The sequence below is a fragment of the Pollicipes pollicipes genome, unplaced genomic scaffold, assembly GCF_011947565.3.
Source record: "Pollicipes pollicipes isolate AB1234 unplaced genomic scaffold, Ppol_2.1 Scaffold_6629;HRSCAF=7858_pilon_pilon_pilon, whole genome shotgun sequence".
Lineage (NCBI taxonomy): Eukaryota > Metazoa > Arthropoda > Thecostraca > Pollicipedomorpha > Pollicipedidae > Pollicipes > Pollicipes pollicipes.
The window spans coordinates 53,299-73,790 of record NW_023596909.1 but is presented as its reverse complement, the minus strand read 5'-3'; the positions used below and the strand labels follow the sequence as shown (position 1 = coordinate 73,790).

The following is a 20,492-nucleotide window of genomic DNA, read 5'->3' as shown; positions in this document are numbered from 1 at the left end:
TGCATGCTATTGTTAGGCATGTGGAACAGCTGATTCGTATTTCTGTGCTATTGTTTTGTGCCCGCGACCGCCACCCACAACGGTGCCATGTTCGGCTTCTCTTTTAGACCATTTTACCAGGTTGGCTGTTGCAGTCCCATTCCGCCCCTCGGAGCTACGACAAAGTCCACAGAGACTCGTCCCCTTACTCATTCGTGCAACGCCATGGGTCGAGAACATCCCGTTCCCGTCTAAGTGAGGGATGACTTAAAAAAACCTTGACACGCTATGTCCCTTTACAAACGGCGATATTATAACCCGTTTCCACTTCGTCCAAAGGAATCCCGACCCAATGTACCCTCCTCTCCCTGACTCCGTCTTCGTCCCCCTCACCTGCTGCTGGCGGCCGTCATATCCTCCTCCCGCCTTGTCCCCGGGATCCTGACCCGCTGGTCCGTTCAGTCCCTCCTGACCCTGCCCTGACCACCTGCTGCTGGCGGCCGCACACACCCTTCTCCTCCTCGTCCCCGGGATCCTGGCCCGCTGTTCCCTTCGATCTCCCTGACCCTGCCGCCTTCCTCACCTGCTGCTGCGGCCGTCACACCCTGTTCCACCTCGTACCCGGGGTCCTGACCCGCTGTTCCCCGGTCCCCCTGACCCAGCCGTCTCCCCTCACCTGCTGTTGGCGGCCGTCACTCATCAGAGCTGAGCAGTGGCGATTTCTTGGCCAGCGCCGACTGGGCGCCCGGCGGCGCCGTCGGCCGCGAGTACGGCGTCGGGAAGCCGCCGTTGGCGTAGCCGGCCCGGCGCCACCGCCGTAGCCGCCGTAGCCGGCGTATAGGCTGGGGGAGCGCGGCTCCTCCGTGTTGTTCTGGGGGGGGGGGGGGAGGTGGGGTGTTCAGATGACGATCCCACGACAGAACTTCTGACGCAATTAGTTGTTCACGACATGGCATTGCTTCTACGCGACAAAACGTTTCGCACAAAAGCTTCCAACGAAAACTTCCACGCAATATCACTTCGAATGCAAGAACTTCTAACGCGTTAACATCTAAGGAACAAAAACTCAAAAAAATCTACATATCACTCTCTAAAGCCAGAATATTTAAGGCATATACTGCTACGTGACAAAACTTCTGAAGCAACAGCTCCTGACGGGAATAGTTCAAACAGGCTGTCATTTAAGGCACGGGGAGTGTGTTCCAAAGTCCGGACATCAGGGTCTCTTACCAACAGAGCTTTCCCATCATCTCTGCACGGCTTGGACTCCTTTCTCCATACCGAGATTCTCTGCTCATTGTCATTACCAGGGGCCTACGACTGGTACCTTATCAGGAACTGACTAGGCCAGCTTCTTCTTCGTCTCAGAGGGCCCCAAGCGACACTACGATCCTCGGGCTGACATTTTTGGTCACCGGACCTGTCTAAGGTTGGCCAATAGATTCACTGGGTTGCACAGCCCTGATCGGTTCTCACGGAAACCACTTTGTTGACTGCCAGGGGCCTGACCCCTGACCGACAAAAGCCCTCTCATTGTCTCAAGGCAGAAGAGTAGTCCCACAAGGTGACTTGGGGGGGGGGGGGAGCTGAACATATGATAAATGACGCAACCTAAGCCCAAAATATGCCAACAAATGAGGTCCTCACTGAATTTGGCCCATTTTTCCCCTCAAAGTTTGTGGGGTTGCAGCACAAGTTGGGTTGGGTGGGTGGGGAGGGGCGGGGGGGGGGTTGAGTCCACCTAGTGAGAAGGAAACTACACCCCTGTCCCAAGGTTATCTCAGCGATGCAGGAGGCTCTATTATCGACATTCTTGGACCCCAGCAACACCTTCATTCTGTTAATGGGATCTCTGTCTCACACAAAAACATCTTCCCCATACGGTTCAAGAGGCCCTGTTAACAACTGGGGCTTCGAGGAACTTCATAACTTTGTGTGTGTGGGGGGGGGGGGGTATCCGTTGTCTCAATTACTGGCATTCGCGGGCCATCGCTCTGTTCTTGTTCAGTTATTAGAGCCTCTGTTCAGTATTGGGATTCCCCTGCTCAGTACCAGACCCCTGACCTACAGATTGATATCTTCGATTCCTCAAGGGCCCACGGGCTACGACAGAGCAGGTCATCTGACCTATATTATGGAACCCTGAATGTGTTACTGTTCCACAGATGGGGCCCTGACTGGTAGCGGACGCTGTCCAGTGCCGGGCCTCTGACCAGGGTAATTTTCTGGGTTAAGTATGCCGTGTAGAAGTCAAGGCGTTCACAATTTTGAGCTAGGAGCAATGTTGCATAGGAGTTGTAGGTCAGGAGGTACGACGCGTAGGAGCCATGTCGTGCAAAACTTTGCATTCGAATTTAAAGGGAGCGTTTCACATTGGCAAGGGGGTTTTGAACTGAAATGAACACCTTGAAGATCATTCGGCGCAACCACAGCCCTGCCCTTCTTAAGGTCTAAACCTTTGTAGTTTCTGAGCTACGCACTCACGAAGAGTGGTTCGCAGGCTATTTCGGGGACTATTCGGGGACTAGATTATTTCGGGGAGACCTTCTTGCAGACTTTCTTTTACTTGAAGGCGTTCAGAAGCCTACACTGAACGAACGTGGCCAGGACAGTATTCAGAACCGACTGAGTGGTGAGGCTTCCACTTTTCAGCCACTATTGATTCGCTGTTGATGAGGATGATGATTGTTTGGGCTTAAGGGTGCGCCGGTTACGTCGATCATATGGCGCAAGTACAGTCCAAAACCAGGACACGGCCATGCTCAAAACAGCTGGTATCGCAGGCAGCCCAAAACCTTCCGGCCAAAGAGGATGAGTTCTTACTTTCACGCTGCCGGAGCAACGAAGTGGCCATGGCCGGGCCCACAGCGGCAGTTTTAGGTATTTGCGGTCAGAGAATAGAAAGCGGTCTGAACAGGAAGTGCCGCATCGTAGCTGACGATCTCTCCACGTGCAATGCGCGTTACGACACGGGGTCAAACCGGCATTCTTTTTCACACCTCTGCAGCCAACAATTCAGTGTCAGACTGGCTGTGAAGGATTGGAGGACGGGGTTTCGCGCCGCGTACCTCGCCGCCAAAGTGCATATGATTGGGGCTGTCTCTTACCTTTGAAATCAGACTAGCCCGATACGCCGCCAATGCCTTCAGGTACTCTTTCTTCGCGTTCTCTGTCTTCTTCTTGTACATCTGAAGCACAGAGGACCACGAGTGAAGACAACACAATCGTCGACCTAACAAACGCGCATAGCCTGCACCTGGCCTAAGACTTCTCCGACAGTCCATAGCGTGGACTTTGATGCGCCGTAACTGCGTCTTTTTCGGCTTGTCGCTGTGACGGCGCAGCTACATTGTCACACCCAGCCCGCGCCGCCTCCGCTGGACGCAATTACCGGCTGAGTGGCGCGAGCTTCAACCGGCCCGGCGGAGCAAATCCGGGCCCTGGTCCGAGCAGCGGCATGCACCGATATTGACCGCCTCGCGGCTGGACGCCATTGGGTACAGGATTGGAAACACTCGGCAGCCCGATACGGACACCCAATAACGGCCACGCCACTCCTGTTGACCCCCGCACAGGGGCGGGCGGACCTCCGAGCTGAGCACGTTGGCCGAGAGAGGCGCGCTGATTACGCATGACGTCGTTTGCCGTATTTGCTCCGCGCTTGTCACGAGGTCGCCTATCAGTTCCTGCGGGCTTCTCCGCAGTTCCGTGGTGGATTTCTGCAGACTGCTCCGGCCCCCCACCGTCGATGTCGTTTATGGTCGCCTCATGAACTCGTCCAAACTTGGCAAGGCAGTGGCATGCGACTGTGACTAAGCACCGCTTACTTAGCACCTCCGGAGTCACGTCATCACAATCAAGATCACTAGAAAAAACAGCCTTCAAAAATAAAGTAGTTGACGCCTCCAAAGCCTGAAACTTCTGTTTCTCTGAGGCATTGTCACATGCTTGCAAAACATAGCCTGTGAAAGGTCCGCAAACGTGGCATGAACAGGCGGTGTCAAGTTTTGAGCCAATAAGCGCGGCATATGAGCCTTATCGAGTTTTGGTCACGAAACACAAACATGTTTAAATCGCATGGCGAGCAAAAGCGAGTTTTTTGTAGCAGAGGTGAAGAACTTGCAGGGGTCTGAGCCCCTTCTGCGGCCCCCCGAAAACAGCGCTGGACCCATGGGCGGTCAGAAAGAATCCTGGGACCGGACCCTACCTGGATGCCTCTCCTCCCCCAAATAGCACCGAGACGAGTCCAACTTATCACGTATTGTTTTACCTCACACAGTGTTCTTGGACCCCTCTCTGGAATATCCCGCTCACTTTGTACGTGACCTCAGCTAGCTGCACACCATGGTCGGAGGAGCACTTAACTCCGCATCGCCAACAGTCCTGCAGCAGCATCGACTCGGGATGGCTGGGTTGGAGCCGTGAGAATGGCCTCAGTACAGAGCAGCGAGGCCGGCCAGTGTCCACAACGGCCGGGAAATGCAGGATAAACCTCGCCGCGATCACAGCAGAGTACATGATTGATAACGAATCTATGACATTCCACTCCAGTTCTAATAGCCCAGAACGCCATTTCGTGGTGGAGATTGGATCTAAGTGCGCCAAATGCATTATCTAATGGTTCTCCTTGATGCTTATATCCCACAATAAAAATGACTTACAGGCGTATTACTTGCTTATCGATACAGCGCAAGGCAGTGGAGGCCATGCCCGGTCGCGAGCGGGACACAGTAGGTATGCTGGGGTTGCTCCGTGTTTCTACTGGGAAACAAGTACGCCAACGCAGGTAAGTGCTCGGCACTGAAAGGCCTTTCGACTAAAACGCATTCTTATGTTTTCTGAAGAGTTCCTCTCACTTGGTCCCCTCGAGAAAGACGCACGGAATGGCACCAAATCGACGAGCGTATACGCGATCGGGACGGGAGATGCCGCTTCTCCCCTCGAACGCACGAGACCACACCTTGGCCAGCAGATCATTCGGATTTGAATGAAACATGCTGTCCGGTACATGCAAATTACGCTTCGTTCCAGGAATGGCAGTTGCATGTCTGAGGCCGGAACACGGGCCCGATATCGTCTCATGCACTTGCAATGAGCCGTTTGTAACGGGATCGGAGACGACGCGGTGCCGGCAGGATGCGCCAGGCGCGCCGCTCCGCAGCCAAGGTCGACCAATCACCGCCGCCAGAGTCCTCTGCTTTGCATATACACTGCCGTCACAGCAGAAGCGCAACAGGACAAGTGCTGGCGAGGGAGTCCTTAACCACAGCAAGTCCGGTTTAACGTGCGGTGCAACAGGCCGCAAAGGCCTTGGATGGATGGGTGTGCGTGCCAACGCGTGAAGGAATTCGGTGCTGGATCCACCTGTGCGCACCAACACCATCCTATCCTGTGTGGCTGTATCCTTATGGATGACACGTCGACCCATCAAGTCAAGTGCTTTCCACCAGCAAACGGCACAGCAGCTGGCGATCACGTGATCTTAGCAGACGAGCACAGCATTGTTATTCCTGCTTGCATCGGACCACATCTCGATGGGACGCAGCGCCCACGCGGATTCTACCCGTGATTCTACCGAGACGTTGCTACACCGCCGGGAGCGCTGCATCACCGCGCGCCACTTGTCCGTCGCTTAGCAACGGTCGAGTAACACACCGACGTTCTGAGACAGTGAGACCGGTAAATGCGGCGACTTCCGTGTAGATACAGCATTTGCGCACAGACAATGCGTGTATTGCGGGCTGCTTTGGTCATTTTTAATAGTGCTATCACTGTTGCTGCAAGAAAAACATGCACTCGACGTGTATCGCAAATCATTACAACCATTTGTAGAGGCTACGAACGTTGCTTGTTGCGAATTCCAGCGATCTTCCAGCATACTTACATTTTTATTGTCAGTCTCCAACGCTTCCCACATGGAGGCAACAATCTTGCTGACCTCTCCAAAACTGGCGTTCGGGTTGTGACCCTTGATGGTCGCCTGGGTGTCGCGGAAAAACAATGCGTATGCCGACACGGGCCTGGGGGCACACAGAGGTCAGAGGTCAAGGGCGAGCGGGGGTCAGAGGGCCCGGAGGGTTGAACTCCGGTTGCGTAACCGTCCGGGAGTCGGCGCACGATTTACAATCATCGGAAAGTGGTACAGCGCTGGCGCAACGCATCTTCCGACAGCGGCCGGGTCAAAGTTGACCCGGCGTAACAGGCGGGCTTCGACCACGGTCGCGCCGGTCAATGGCAGGCCCCGGCCTTTGGAGCCGGTGTAAACAGGAAACGACGCCATGCTATCGGGCCCGATGTCGATGGAGTCCTTGGAGCCACGTTCAGTCCGGCCCGGGCAGCACATTCGAAAGATAATGGTGGTATTTCAGTGAAAGCCACAAAACTGTCCCGCGCGGAGTGATGGTGATTGCTATTGCTTTGAGCAGCTCGCATGTTTGTCAGACGGACTGCGCTTTCATGCCGGCGTGCGCAGAGCACATGCCGTGACAATCAGCTGGCGTCGGAACGCACAGTCTGCGCATCACGTCGAGGTCTCAGCACATTAGTGGTGTACATCAGATGACGAACACGGCGGTACATCGCGAGCACAGGGCCTTGCCACGTCACGGTCTGTTACTTCCCCGGCATGCTGAAGCCGCGACGTAGATCGTGTGCCTTATAAATGGCTCCGGAAGGAGCACCGCGGTAGTTCTTATTCGCTTCGAAAACTCCGTTGTCTCAACGTTCCCCTGCAGCATCTTGTAAAGATAGCAGCCCGATTCAAAATGGCCGCGCACATAAATGGGAGAATGTCCGTGTTCACCGCTTGCGAAAAGCACGCTGGCTGGCAGCCTGTCGGCACCGTTATTGGCCATCCACGCTCACAAAAACACGACACGCCCCGCCCGCCGCCAGTGCCGAGCCTTTTTCATAAATTTCGAATCGTAAACAAGCTCGTAAACGTTAAACTGGGACAGGGCCCAATCGAATTAAGAGAAAGGAGGAAGTTGCGTTGACAAAAAACACGCATAAGTCAGAGGCCGATTGAAACGTGGTGATTGGTGGGGCGCTTTCCTCCGGGCGGCGGCGGCGACGGCCGGCGGATCCCGGTAGCCGCCGATGAGGAGCATGGCCGGAGGAGTCCCGGGCCGTCAGGGCGACATCTCCGCTGATTGATGCCAACTCTGTTTTAAACTGCGACATCAAGCCGAAAGGTCAGCGCCCGGGGCTAATTTCGTCCTGAGCCTGAAGCGCCGGTGAGCTCCCACGTAACCGGAGGACGTGTCTCCTGGCCGGTCACGTCCGCCTCCCAGACAGTCCGGTGTGTCCCTCCCCTCCCCCTAGCTCCCTCAGTCACCTCCCTCCCTCAGTCACCTTGTGACGGCCCATCTCGCCAACTGCGGCCTGTGGGAGCACGAGCGCAAGGTGCACGGAGAGGTCTCTCTGTCGTCGGTCAGCTCTGTGTCCGATGAGAGGTCCGACGATGGTCCGACGACGCGAGGCCCTCCCTCCCTCCCTTCCTCTCCTTTTCTCAACGCAGCTGGTATTCAGCGCGCCAGCTAAGGTATACTATCCGCAGCTGCGGTGGGAGGAGGCGGGGGGGGGGGGGGGGGACGATGCCGTAAATAGTCGACTGGGTGTCAGGCTGGCGCCGCTCCGTCTGCCGGCTGTACCCACTTCCCCGCCCTGCATAACCCATTCCCATAATGCACGGTCTACAATGCTGGCAGCAGCCCAGTCCACGAACACAGGCGGGAATGGAACACAATGCCGTGCGGTGGCGGCCAGACACGAACTGCCCCCCCCCCCCCCCTACGCCGCACCGATCTTCGTCGTCACGCTATCTTTCCGCTGTTCTGCACCTCCCCTCCCCCTCTACACTGCACGACACCCAACGCGCACGCGCGGACATCCAAAGCAGAGGAAATTTTCCACCCGCATCTGTCGCTGAGGCCCCCCGCACCGACTTCATTAGCACTGTTGAATTTTGGTCTTGGCCGGCCCACCGGTTCTCAGCAGCCGACCGCCTTCTACTCAATGGAATTGAGATTTAAGTACATGTTCTGCCGGCGATCCGCCCGGGGCAGTCACATTCCCTCCACGGAATCACCCAGGTCTACTCTCGCGCCGGCCGTTAACGGCACACGAGAATCAAATGCCGGCAGAACGAGGCACGTTTAAAACGAGCTAATGATAGCTCACGACGAGCCCGGAACACAACCGCTCTTTCTTTCATTAGGCCGAACCGCTGCAAGCGATGAAGGAAAAATGAAACCCCAAGAGTCGGTGATGTTCTGCAGCAATGCGAACGGGACCGTTGCCTACACCACTAGCGAAATTGCACACAGGGATACAGGATGAGAGGCCACAATCAGAGCATAAACGAGCAGACATTGGTCTCATTCCGACGGTTCAACCACAAACAACGGCAACAGCGAGCACGAATGGAAACACAGCGCCTGGAGCCATGTGACGACGACAAAGGAAACGACGCCACAGACGATGCCAGCCCTTCGTCCGGGCGGACGAAGGAGCGGCGCGAATCCGTCGGTATCCTTACTTTTCAGGCTCGTTGGGGTCCCGTTTCTTCCTCTTTCTCGTGACCCTGGGCTTCTTGGCAGGCTTCATGCTGGTCATATCGATTTGGGCGGGCTCAGGAGACGGTCGCTCGCCGCGCATCCACTGCCGGTCACGGAGCAGGGCGGGGTCAAGGGCGCGGTCAGGGCGGGGTCAAGGGCGCGCCCGGTACCAGGCCCGGCACGACGGCCGTGCGCCGCGGCGGTGCACAGCGGCAAACGCGACGACAAAGTGACGTCAAAAGGTGCGCGGCGGAGGGGAACGCGGTGTCCAGATGAACGGGGGGGGGGGGGGGGGGGGCAGAGCTCGATGTGCTGGTATGAAGAGCGCAACAGGACTGCAGCGCACAGCACGGTTAGGCCCCACGGAACAGTACGAGAAGACTGCCCGTCACAGCACTGCGCACAGCCGGCCAAAGCATGACCGCGCTCTCGGACAGAGTGCGGGACACAGCACAGTCACCCCGGGACCCCGGTGCTGCGGGGCACAGCACAGTCACACTGTTATTGTGACACTCCAAGCGATATATGCGAAGTGAGTGTAGTTCTTGGCACTCCAAGCGTTGTATGCGAGCTGAGTGTAGCTCTGAGGACTGTAATCGGAGAGTTCAACGTACCAGGGCGACGTCATGGCTGCACCATCTAAAAGAATCAGCGCCACTTGGCATGTGCCTGTTCTAGCTAAAGTTGAACCAGTTAAACCCCCAGGCCAGCTTTACAGCTCTGCCACAAGACCTGTTGGTTTCCAATGCCCTCACCTGTTAAAGGGAATTCTTTACGGTCACGCGGTTAAATTACAAATACCCACCGCAACAGTACAAGCAACCAGGTGCTGCTATTTAACAGCCCACCAGGGATACCGAGGTCCAAACCTGCTTGGCAACCCACAGCCCATCTGCCGAGATTCCCGGTAAAGGGGTGGCGTGACCGGTTCCTTGCACAGAGAACGGGGAACCTCTCCAAAAGCTTACCAGCGCAAGAGGCTCGGAAAACCACAAATCGTGTCCCAACAGCCCTACACAATACCACCAAAGCTCTTTCCCGAAATGACTGTCCACAGCAATAGTCCCTCATGTAAGCCTGTATGCACGGACATTCGGCGTCCTGCTGCTTTATCTGGACGTACCACATGCGCAGTAAATACATTGGGACGTGGCAAGCACGACTGTGAGAAACAACCGATAAACACATAGCATGTTCCTCTCCGTTGACAGTCTGCCACGACAAGTTAGTGTAAAGCTGTTCTAAATTTGTGCACGCAAGCGGCGACACAGTAAACAAAAACGCAGGGCATACGGCACGTGACGGAAGACAACTTGCAAGCAGCGCGACACTAGCGGAAAACCTACAAACAATGGCGCTAACATACGTATTTCAAAAACACCCAAAACGTGCATTGGTTTTAAAAGTTACACTCAATGCACAAAAGATCTGTATTTAGGCAGAGTCCTTACCAAATTAATACAATCCTTGAACACTGTAACAAAACGAAAGAAAGCCCGACACCTGTTTCTGTGTTTCCAGCATATAAATAGGTACGAAATCCTATTACTTGTGAGGCAACCGTGAAATGCACCAGTAATAATCCTGCAGATGACATCAAAACCAAGGCTAAGTAAGCCAGATGGCTACAAGAGCCATTAGTGGGGTCTTTATGTTTTAAGTCTCTCCTGATAAGGGAGTTTAGCAGGCAGCAGTCTACTAACGTAGTGTTCGCCTACCAATATCGCACTACCAGAACACTGGCTGGGCGTGGGTCTGGTCAGGCCCAGAAACTCCAGTTGTCGAAATCAATGAGTTTGTAATGATCTGCACCATACTTCGACCGCAGCGCTCTAAACCCACACAAGTGTTTGGCTGGTCTCTGGTCAGAGTAGCCCGGACTAACCGTCTATGCGGTTTTAGGGGCAGCGACTTCTGGTCAGCGCATAGAGTGCTGGACCAGTGACGGCTTTCGAAAAAGCAGGCATCAGTTGCCTCCGGCCCATTATTAGTGCACTAGGGTAAGAGTGCTGACGTCACTTATATTGACACAAAGAAGGCACATTTGCCTGTACCGCGTAATTGTCTTTTTCACATCTCCGTTCTTGTTGCCGAGACCTTACACAACTTCTTAAACAAACCAAAATGAACGGCCCCATGGTTAACACTGAGCGCGCATAGCCAGCTGCACGCATCGAACCACACCTTGGCGCACACAATTTTCCTTCCTTCTCCGTGCAGGGGTAATGGTGCCATCGAGATATAGATACGCTGTCCACCAGCGCACGTAGTAGCTGCCCACCCGCGCAGACAGCAGCTGTCTACTCGCGCAGACAGCAGCTTGTCACCCGCGGCAGACCCTTTTCCAATAAAACAATTTTATGTTTCTTATGTCAAAGGAGAGTAGGTGGCTGTTTTTTTGTGCGAACTGCAACACTTCAGGAAAAACCGCGCCTGATCAAACAACAGCTTTGCAAGTGAACTAGACTGCCCAACATCTGAAAAATCACTTTTTGCTGCCGAAAACCGCATCAAGTTTCCACCGGTGGTAGCTCAGATAACGGACGACAGAAGGCTTAACGGACGGGCGGGGACGATTAAGTTGACGATTGCATCCCTGTTAGAGCGAGACTAGCTCGGCTCGTGGCCTCGCTCATAATAGTCTCGGAAGCATCTTAACGCTGGCAAGTGCTCTGATGCGGCCGAGTTTGCCGTCCGCCGTCCGCTGGGACGACTTTGAAGTTTGAAGCAAGCCATTCCACACACTCCACGCGTTTGACACGCTTGCCAAAGCGCATGTCTGTCAACCGACTTGCCAAAGCGCATAGTGTCAATCAATCCGACAAAACCGAGCTGCCCCCCCCGCCCCCCTCCCCCTCATAGAAAGAGACAGAAGACACATTCGCAAAATTTAGCATGTTTGCTAGCAGATTCGAAATACTCGTTGCCCTTGTACAGAGCGAAGCGAGTCATGCGAATCGGTTGCTAAGCCTTACGAATGAGTTGAATGTGCCGGGTGGCTGGGTATCTGACCAAAATGAAAAGGTCCGCGCATGCGCCGGATCATTACAAGACATTAAACCTAGCGAATGCACTAAAATAATGTCAAATGTTTCGAACCGGCTACCAACTACGCGAACGTCTAAAACGTACTAAGCCACACTTTCAGCCTGTGCTACAGCGCACAGCGTCGTCAGCACAGCACCAGCGCCAGCAAACGTCCACGTCACACCCGCTCAGCGTGGCTTATCTGCCCCGGGGCCAGGCGAAGAGACGTCACGGTCCCACGAGCAGTGACGCGGAACAAAGGGACGATGACGAGGCCCGCCCTGTTACAACGCGCCCGCCGGCCGATAACCCAAACACGCAGTCCGTTTACTCAATAGACGGATATCCTGGCCCGTTTCCTTCTTGTGCAAAGAGCGCCCGGCGCGGAGGCGACACGACGAAGGAGTCGCCCCCCCCCCCCCCCCCTGATCATGATAGTTTCTGATAGCCGGCGACCCAGCGTGGCAGCTGTATCTGGAGCGGTCGATGTTTGAAAGGTCACTGAACTGTGCACCGGACCGCAGCGCCGCTGTCAGGTAAGACGCAGCGGCCGCTGCCGGACCGCGCGTGCGCAAGCCGGTAGCTCGGCACTTCGTGCGTGCGCGCGCGCGTGCGTGCGTGCGTGCATGCGTGCGTGCGTGCGTGCGTGCGTGCGTGCGTGCGTGCGTGCGTGCGTGTGTGCGTGTGTGCAAGCGTGCGTGCGTGCAGGAGTGCGTGCGTGCAAACGTGCGTGTGCTTATATACGTGCGTGTATGGTACGCAGTTTCGTGCGTACGTTTGCGCGTACGCGCGCTGTTGTGCGTCAGATACGCTTACGTTTCGTCCAGTAAGGACGCAAGACGTCTTAAAAAAACAAAGAAATAATGTACGCAAGGGAATACATGGAAATTGAATAGTTCGGCTTATGACAGGAATCTTCTAAATAGATAGGAAATTTGGAGTTAGCCATGTATAATAAGCATGCATTATATTAGATACACCACCATCACCATCCCCCAACACCACTATCTATTCGGACGACATAAAGCAAATTCATGTATCATCCAATATACAAAGGTAACAAACGGAATCAAACGCAGAACAGTGCGGGGACCGTCCTGCCCTCATAAATAAATTCGCCACGTACATCTGATGCATTACGGAGCTTTGCACTACATTGGCCGCTTCCTTCGAATGGCCCGTTTTTGTAGGGCCGGGGCGATTACCCCGCTACGGTATTCATGATGACCTACATACCGCGGGCCTTTCATCGGTACATCAAGATAAGGAAGGAGAGAGGTATGCAGAGTGACGGTAGAAAGAGGACTCATAAAGGAAAACAGCCACATGAAGGGGAACACAATGCTAATGCCACAGGGACGTCATGCGTCCACCAACGGGAACCTCGCTTTCCGTTGATGTGAAAACGAAAAGACAAAAGGGACACGATGGACCAAAACGCTGCGGGCAGCGCCCTCATCAGTGACTCAACACTCACAACAGCCACGCGTGAAGACATCTTCCCGCAGCTGGAACACTCAAATGTTAACGGTCTTCTCAGCGACGCTTACGCCATTACGCTGTTACACTGGCGCCGCCTCTAGCCCTACCGCCGGCCATCATCCCCCCCAGTTCGCGGTGCTCCTCGAGTCGCTGTTAGCTGGTCCTCATATCGCACCCGATCAATGCCTCCCAGCCCAGCACGATCCGGCCGGATTCCGAGGCCCGGCTGTCTCCGCTGTATCATTTACAGAGAAGTTGCCAGTCCGACAAGAAAACAAGCCGCGGCCCAGCCGCTCTATCGAGCCGCAGCCGACTCCAGCATGATTGAATGAATAAGAATAATATATGACGGGTGATTTGTTTCCGAAAAGTATGCGCACTGCGCAAATCCCAGAAGACGTCAATACTGGCGGCACAAAACAGGGCGCCGCAGTGAAGCGGGGTGGGCCCACCACCCCATGTCTACGACGAAAAACAAGAAAACCAAAGCCATGTCGGAGACGGGACCATTCCAGGAAAATGAATGCCATAATCTAAGGAGGACATAGATCTGCTCGACTGGCGTGCTTAGCGGATGTCCTAAGCTTATTTGTACGGCAAGAAACAGATCCGCGCAGATTGGGTTGTGATTACAGTTATAAAGGGAGATAACAGAGGCATACACACCAAACCATTTCCGGGAAACAGACTCCAGCAGTCAGGCGAGGAATGGCGCGAGTTGTACGCGTGCTTAACACAAATATACAAAACATGTGACAGGAAGGGATCAATGCCTCGTCCAAACAACTGCCGCGCAAGATCGCCCAGGGACGGTTCCAGCGCCCGTCAAGACGTCTTATCAACGCACTGGTAAATGTCGACCAGCGCGAGTTGCGCAACGCAGCGGTGTTTCACAACCCGTCCTGTCGCACACCGGTAGAACGCACTCCACCAATCGCGATCGCCGACTCGTGCCTGTCGCTGCGCATTCTACCGGTTCAGAGCATGGTCGAACTTTGCGCGATGGATTCACGTCGTCTTTGTTCGCTGGAGCTGGACGGGAGTGGGTGGGGAGGGGGAGGGGTCGCCACTTCTCAGGATGACCTTTCAAGCCAGAGCAACTGAGGATCAAGCTTTAAGCGGTTTTGGAAGATTGGCATTGTGCAGGGTTATCCCACCTTTCCAGGGTCAAGACTGCAGGGGTGCTCGCCCATCACCGTCCATCCCGCAAAAGCTAGATAGTGCGCGTCTAAGGCGACGCACTGGGACCAACGCGCAATGTAGTAATCACAACCCACCATCGTAACCGGCAGTCACGTCAGGCCTACGCGCATCCGTGGGTGTGAGTGTGCGTGCGTAAGGCTCGCGCCTCGCCTACGGGCTGGTTCCCGAGCCTGAGCCTGACGACGAGTCGTCGAGTCACCCTCACCTGAACGCACGAGGTCGAGTCGTCGAGTCGTCCTTCATCTGAGCTAGGAAGGTCGACTCGTCGAGTCACCCTCACCTGAGCGCGCGAGGTCGAGTCGTCGAGTCGCCCCCCATCTGAGCTAGGAAGGTCGAGTCGTCGAGTCGCCCCCCATCTGAGCTAGGAAGGTCGAGTCGTCGAGTCGCCCCCCATCTGAGCTAGGAAGGTCGATTCGTCGAGTCGCCCCCCATCTGAGCTAGGAAGGTCGAGTCGTCGAGTCGCCCCCCATCTGAGCTAGGAAGGTCGAGTCGTCGAGTCGCCCCCCATCTGAGCTAGGAAGGTTGACTCGTCGAGTCATCCTCACCTGAGCGCGCGAGGTCGAGTCGTCGAGTCGCCCCCCATCTGAGCTAGGAAGGTTGACTCGTCGAGTCATCCTCACCTGAGCGCGCGAGGTCGAGTCGTCGAGTCGTCCTTCATCTGAGCTAGGAAGGTTGACTCGTCGAGTCACCCTCACCTGAGCGCGCGAGGTCGAGTCGTCGAGTCGCCCCCCATCTGAGCTAGGAAGGTCGAGTCGTCGAGTCACCCTCACCTGAGCGCGCGAGGTCGAGTCGTCGCTGCTGTCCTCGCTGGTCGTGTGCCCCGGCGAGTTGTTGATCCGCCCTGGTGAGCCGGTGGCTGGAGGACCCATCAGGCCGTGACCCTGCCGGCACGCGCGTCACGTGATGCAACGGTGCGACCGTCGACCACCTCACGCCCAATCACGTGGTCGCCGAGATCGCAGTGTTCGGAGCGTTATCTTGACTGCGGGTTACAGGCAATTGGCAATCTACAGGCAATTGGCAATCGCAATCGCAATACAGGCAATCGCTCCGTCTTAACCCGGAGGTCTTGTCCCGACATTGCAATCTTGAGCTGCTCTTTGTCGAGGGCGTGGAAGCCACGACAGTAGCAAGCTTACATATCTGGATCTCGCGGGCGACACAAAAATAACCATCCTGGTAATTTGATTTCTTGTCGTGAATTACTTGCAATTATTGGAAGTGTCGCACGTGTTATTTCGGACAAGCAGCAGGACATTAATGAGATTGTCCACGAAGCCGCGCGTTAATTGAGCACTGGAATATTCTTTAACTATTGCGTAACTGGTACAAGCTATCGCGGGAGTGGAAATTCTTAATTCCGAGTTGGTCAACACATTAAGACAGTCGAATTACACCGCGAAAATAAATCGAAAAGACGGCAATTTAGCTCATCAAACACTGTCAAGCGCTATCAACGTTACGGCCGTCCGTGCTACCCACATTACAGCGTAGCTTCACCACCCCTTATTACCGAGCGCAGATCCATAACTTCAGGGCAGCGTGAGCCGTGTGATTCAGCATTCGTAGCGGCGTGACAATAAGTGCATGATCAAAAATGTACTAGTGTAACAACTTAGACAGACATATTTTATGCAGATAGGTTTGCATATCTGCATTTCGTCATTAGGGCCAGAAGTTTAAAAGAGCGGCAGTTAACAGCGAAAACTTTAACCATCCAACCTGTCCGAAGCAATGGGTACAATCATAACTACCAAAGGAAAGCATAAATCCTCTTGGCATAGCCTGACCTGCAATTACATGAGATCTAACTGTCTCAGTGAATTTCTTACCACAGACGAAACAGCCTGCTAGTAATTAAACAATGCTGAAGAACACCTCACGCTGGATGACGGTGCAATCTGGACTATCCAACACCTGGTGAAGTGAGGGACAGCATCCATGATGCGCCCGCTGATTAATTCCTGGTAATGCAGGCGCATCCACAGCGGCCTACATTCGTGAGCCCATAACGCTCGCTAACACGATTACCGAGAATCTCGAGCGAAATACATCATGATTATTGCTCAGGATACACAGGCGCGTCGCCGTCACTGAATCGCTTTAGCGGCCGAGCAGAAGCTTTCCATCCGTTTCCGGTGGACATGCACTTTTACACTGAAAATCCACAGCCTCCGTTACTGCAGTTCATATGTATTTTATACGTTTTTCATTGAAAACGCGAAACTTCTTCAGTGACACACACCTTAGAATAATCGGACTGAAAGCAATTCATCCCAACTCAATCGCTAGCATTACCAGGCAGACGGGACTAAATACATTATAAACGACCAGTGCTCAGCCAAACGGTCGATCTGGCAGTGGTCTCGCAAACACAAAACGTATCGAAAAACAAAAAGACCCTGCCAACCATCCTCACAAAAACCAACGGTGTCATTTCCAGGTGAAAGAAATGATGATAGCCTGGCTCGTTGCGGCAAACAATGCAGCCGTTAACAGCATAACAGCTAATGTAGCTACATTCCAGAAAAAGCTTATCCATTCAACGACGTGAAACTTTGGCTATGGTCAGCCGTTCCCGTGGCAGTATGGCAGCTAAAAACGAGCCTAATGTACCACAGTCAGTCCCGTACCCAATCACCAGCCGCTCAGTGTTACAACATTTGAAAGCACGAAACCCACAAGGTTGCGTCGAGAGCACAACCGAGCCGAGAGCCAGGTGGCCCGCTCTTTGGCGCCTCAGCAGCAGCCAGCAGACAGCAGACAACGGGCCTCTCGCGGCTGTACACAATGGAGCTCCCGGCAATGGCCAGTGAGCGCAACGCTCCACCATCACCGCCGGGGCCGACGCGGCACCAGCGTGTCCTGGTGGCAAGGGTTGTCGCACTGGGAAGGGCGACGCTACGCTAACAGCGCGCTGGCAGGTGGTCGAGGTGGCTGAATGGAAACGGATATCACCGAGGCTGTTCAATGCAGCGATAGCGATCGTCCGGGCAGAATGGGGGCAACGCATGACGAGGCAAAAGGGAGAAAGCATAAATGATATGAAAGAATGAACCACGAAATTTAAGCGTAGATTGAGCCCCGGAGCCCTTGAAAGGTTGAGAATACGGGGACGTCTAAAGAAAAGACACAAAAACAAGAGAGAAAAAACTGAAAACCGAATGGCGAGACACATGCAATAAAATGTCCACCCATTAATGGATAAAAAAAAGAGGCGCGGACGGGACTTGAACATCGTTGACCAGCTCGCGATCGCAGGACCACAAGCACATCAGCGCACAGCGTACACTTGCCTGGTAGATGGGCGGCCGCACGCGGTGGTGCAGCATGAGCTCGTGCGGCGCGTACAGGCCCGGGTGCGGCTGCGGCGCGGCCGGCGGGTACGGCCGCGGCGGCGGCGGCTGCGGCGGCGGCAGGCCCGGCGCGCCCGGCTGGTACAGCTCCCTGTCGGCGCAGCGACGCGTTCGTCACCGCACGCTGTCGCTGGTCACGGCGGGGGCGTGGGAGCAGGCGCGGTCACTGTCGCGAGGGGGAGGGAGCTTGACGGCGCGCGTTCGCGCTGATAATCAGGCGTACCGACAGCTCCTTATCGCGAGAGCAGTGTATCTAAGAGTCTCTCGGATGTCGGTCAAGGCGTCCGAGCAGACGCACGGTCCTGCCGGCGGGTCGGGCCGCGACGACCCTGATCTCCAACCGCCACGCTCAGGGGGGGGGGGGGGGGGGGTTACGCGTGTCCTGCTGGCAGCGCTGCAAAGCTGGACAGGAGCCTGGGGTGGCACTGTGGTCCTAGCCCAGGCTCGTGGCTAGGGTTCCGTCAGGGTCATGCGGATCCTGTCCCATCCATCTCCTTTCTCCTCATAGGTGCGAAGAAAAACGATCCACGTGTCATTAGCGCATGGAAAGTACCCCAGGCGTTCTCTGTATGCGCAGGTGTCTGAGCATTTCCATTCATCACAGCTAAGGTCACAAAAAGCTGACCAGGCAGGGGATGAGCCTAACGCCGAAAGGCATGCCAGGACAGCCTGACCCGCGCATGCTGTGCATGCCTTTCCCAGCACAACGCTCCAAGACAATACGCCGAGGCGGTGTTTCATGTGACGCAGCGAGCCGGCTCTGGCCGTGGCACGGCAACGACGCCGATAGCGCACGCCCCACCTCGCCAACCACAGCCGTGCGCCGTTCTTCACCACACAACGGAAGCCGGCTCACAACGGCCCGGAAACGGCTCAGGTGCTGAGCCCGCGCTGACGTCACTGGGACACGCCGAGCGCGTGGAGCTGGCGGCCGCGTGCAAACGGCGCCTGAGCCGTGCAATCTCATCCCAGCGGCAAACGGGGCCGTGACATGCCCCCAATGACCGACGGCGCAAAGCCGCTTTTAGCTCAGTCTTTGTCTGCCCGTCTGAAAACAAAAACAGAAACACTTTCCCCCATTAGCGGTGGGGCCACCTCATTGAATCGTCAGCCGACATGTAAAACGTCACGCCAGCGGCGCCAGCTGACACAATTGACATTTTAACACGCCAGGGGCCTAATGCATACCGCCAGCCCCACTTTGTCACCGTTTCCTGGCAGCCACGTATATTGCTTCCCGTAAGATGGCTCGGATGAAAGTGGTGCCGCACTCGGCGGCGGCCATTTTGGACAGCGCAATGCTAATCCCCGACCGACGAGGACACGTTTGCCGACGCTGTGCTGCAGGCAACTGCTCGATAAAAGACGGCGTGCCAGCCGCGCACCGCGGAGGTTGACAACCCCGATCCGCCGACGCGACACCGCGGCCCCAAATCGATAATGACTTCTCAATACCCGCATCCGAGGATGCCCCAAAGAGCCCTTCACACGAGATGAAGACGAACGTGGCGCAGCCCCGGGATCCCGCAAAGCTCCCGTCGCGCACGGCGCCGCCAGCCGCGTCGGTGACGACGCGGTCTGATCCGGCGCCGGTGCCGACCCCGACGCAGGCGGGTCGTCGCGGGTCGCTCAGGCCGTCGTCATAGACGATCGATTTTTGGCGGCGCGCAACGGCGGCGAACAGACGAACGCGACGCACCCCGATCCCGGCCCCTGGCGTCGATTCAATCTGGTCCGCTTTTGATTCGCCGGCTTGGATTGAATTGACCTGTTTAGAGCGCTGAATGCATCTTTCGGCCGTGTGCAGCGACAACATATGATTTGCTGGCGCAGAAAAGGCGGCGGTGAAAATTCGTTTTGAACATGGCGTCTGCCTTTACCCACCGTGAGGCCCCGACACCTGTCTTTTGAATTCGTTGCGATTCAAAACTCCCTTTGCGCTGCGTGGCCAACAATCCGAATGATCCGCTCTTTTGGGTTTAAAAAGTATCACACGATCATTCACGTGAATTCGTGTGCATTTAGGCAGAAACAATAAAACGACATCGACTAAGCGAAACAACACAGCTCCACCGCGCGGCACGACCGGTCCTTTGTCCTGTTAGCTGGTTGCGTCAGAGTCGGTATTTATGCGAGCAAAACACGGGTTCCGTTTCATCATTCATCCTCCTTTACCATTGCGTACCAGGTGCAATACATCAGCCAAATATGCTCTGTTTGCTGGCTCTGAAATAAATAAAACATTGAGGAAACACGAAAAAGGAGAGAGGGTTGGCGATACCATTACAAAGCGGATGAAACGGGATAGCGGAGATATAACGGGAAAGGGATAACGGAGAGCCCGGCCCCAACCGGCAAAGAGACAGACAGGGGTGGAGGGACGTCAAATGAAAGAGACAGGGAGAGAGAGGAGATGGGTGTGAGGGAGTGACGTAGGAAAATGGAGGGAGAGGGGAGAGAGGGGTGAGGGAGTGAGAGGGGAGAGGGTGAGAGAGACTGAGGGATGGGGGGGGAGGGGGGCGACGGGGCCTCTGTGCACCGAGGCGTACAACCCCTCTTACCCATCGCGCGACGGGCATGGCGTGCGCGAGCCTGCCGGGCTCGCTGAGGCGACGCTGTTCGATGTGATACAACAGATCAATACCAGATAGGTCGGCCATTGTGCACCGCTGTTGCGTCTGTCAGACGGGTGGGGAGGGGCCGCCGGAGCTTGCCGCCCGCAGACCCTCTGCACCGCCGGCAGCAGGACTCCACTAGACACGCCGTACCAGCCGGATCTCAGAAACTATGCAGAACGCGACCTAACCAGCGCCGTGTCACTGAATATTGTTGGCTGGCATTTGCAGGGAAAAGATGGAAAACGCCCACGAGCGATGAACGCGCTACT

General features: G+C 55.4%; 1 protein-coding gene across 1 annotated transcript in view; it reads right to left on the bottom strand.

Moving 5' to 3' along the window:
• Window positions 1-784: 784 nt before the first annotated feature.
• Window positions 785-20,492, bottom strand: part of LOC119107029 (TOX high mobility group box family member 3) — a gene marked incomplete at its 3' end in the record, with an annotated part of 61,752 nt that continues 42,044 nt past the window's right edge. The window contains exons 5-10 of the mRNA XM_037230382.1: window positions 17,546-17,696; window positions 15,020-15,130; window positions 8,519-8,640; window positions 5,864-5,999; window positions 3,087-3,167; window positions 785-850 (exon numbers count right to left, since the gene is read on the bottom strand). Coding sequence (XP_037086277.1) covers window positions 785-850; window positions 3,087-3,167; window positions 5,864-5,999; window positions 8,519-8,640; window positions 15,020-15,130; window positions 17,546-17,696 — 667 coding nt within the window. The remainder of the gene's footprint in view (window positions 851-3,086; window positions 3,168-5,863; window positions 6,000-8,518; window positions 8,641-15,019; window positions 15,131-17,545; window positions 17,697-20,492) is intronic.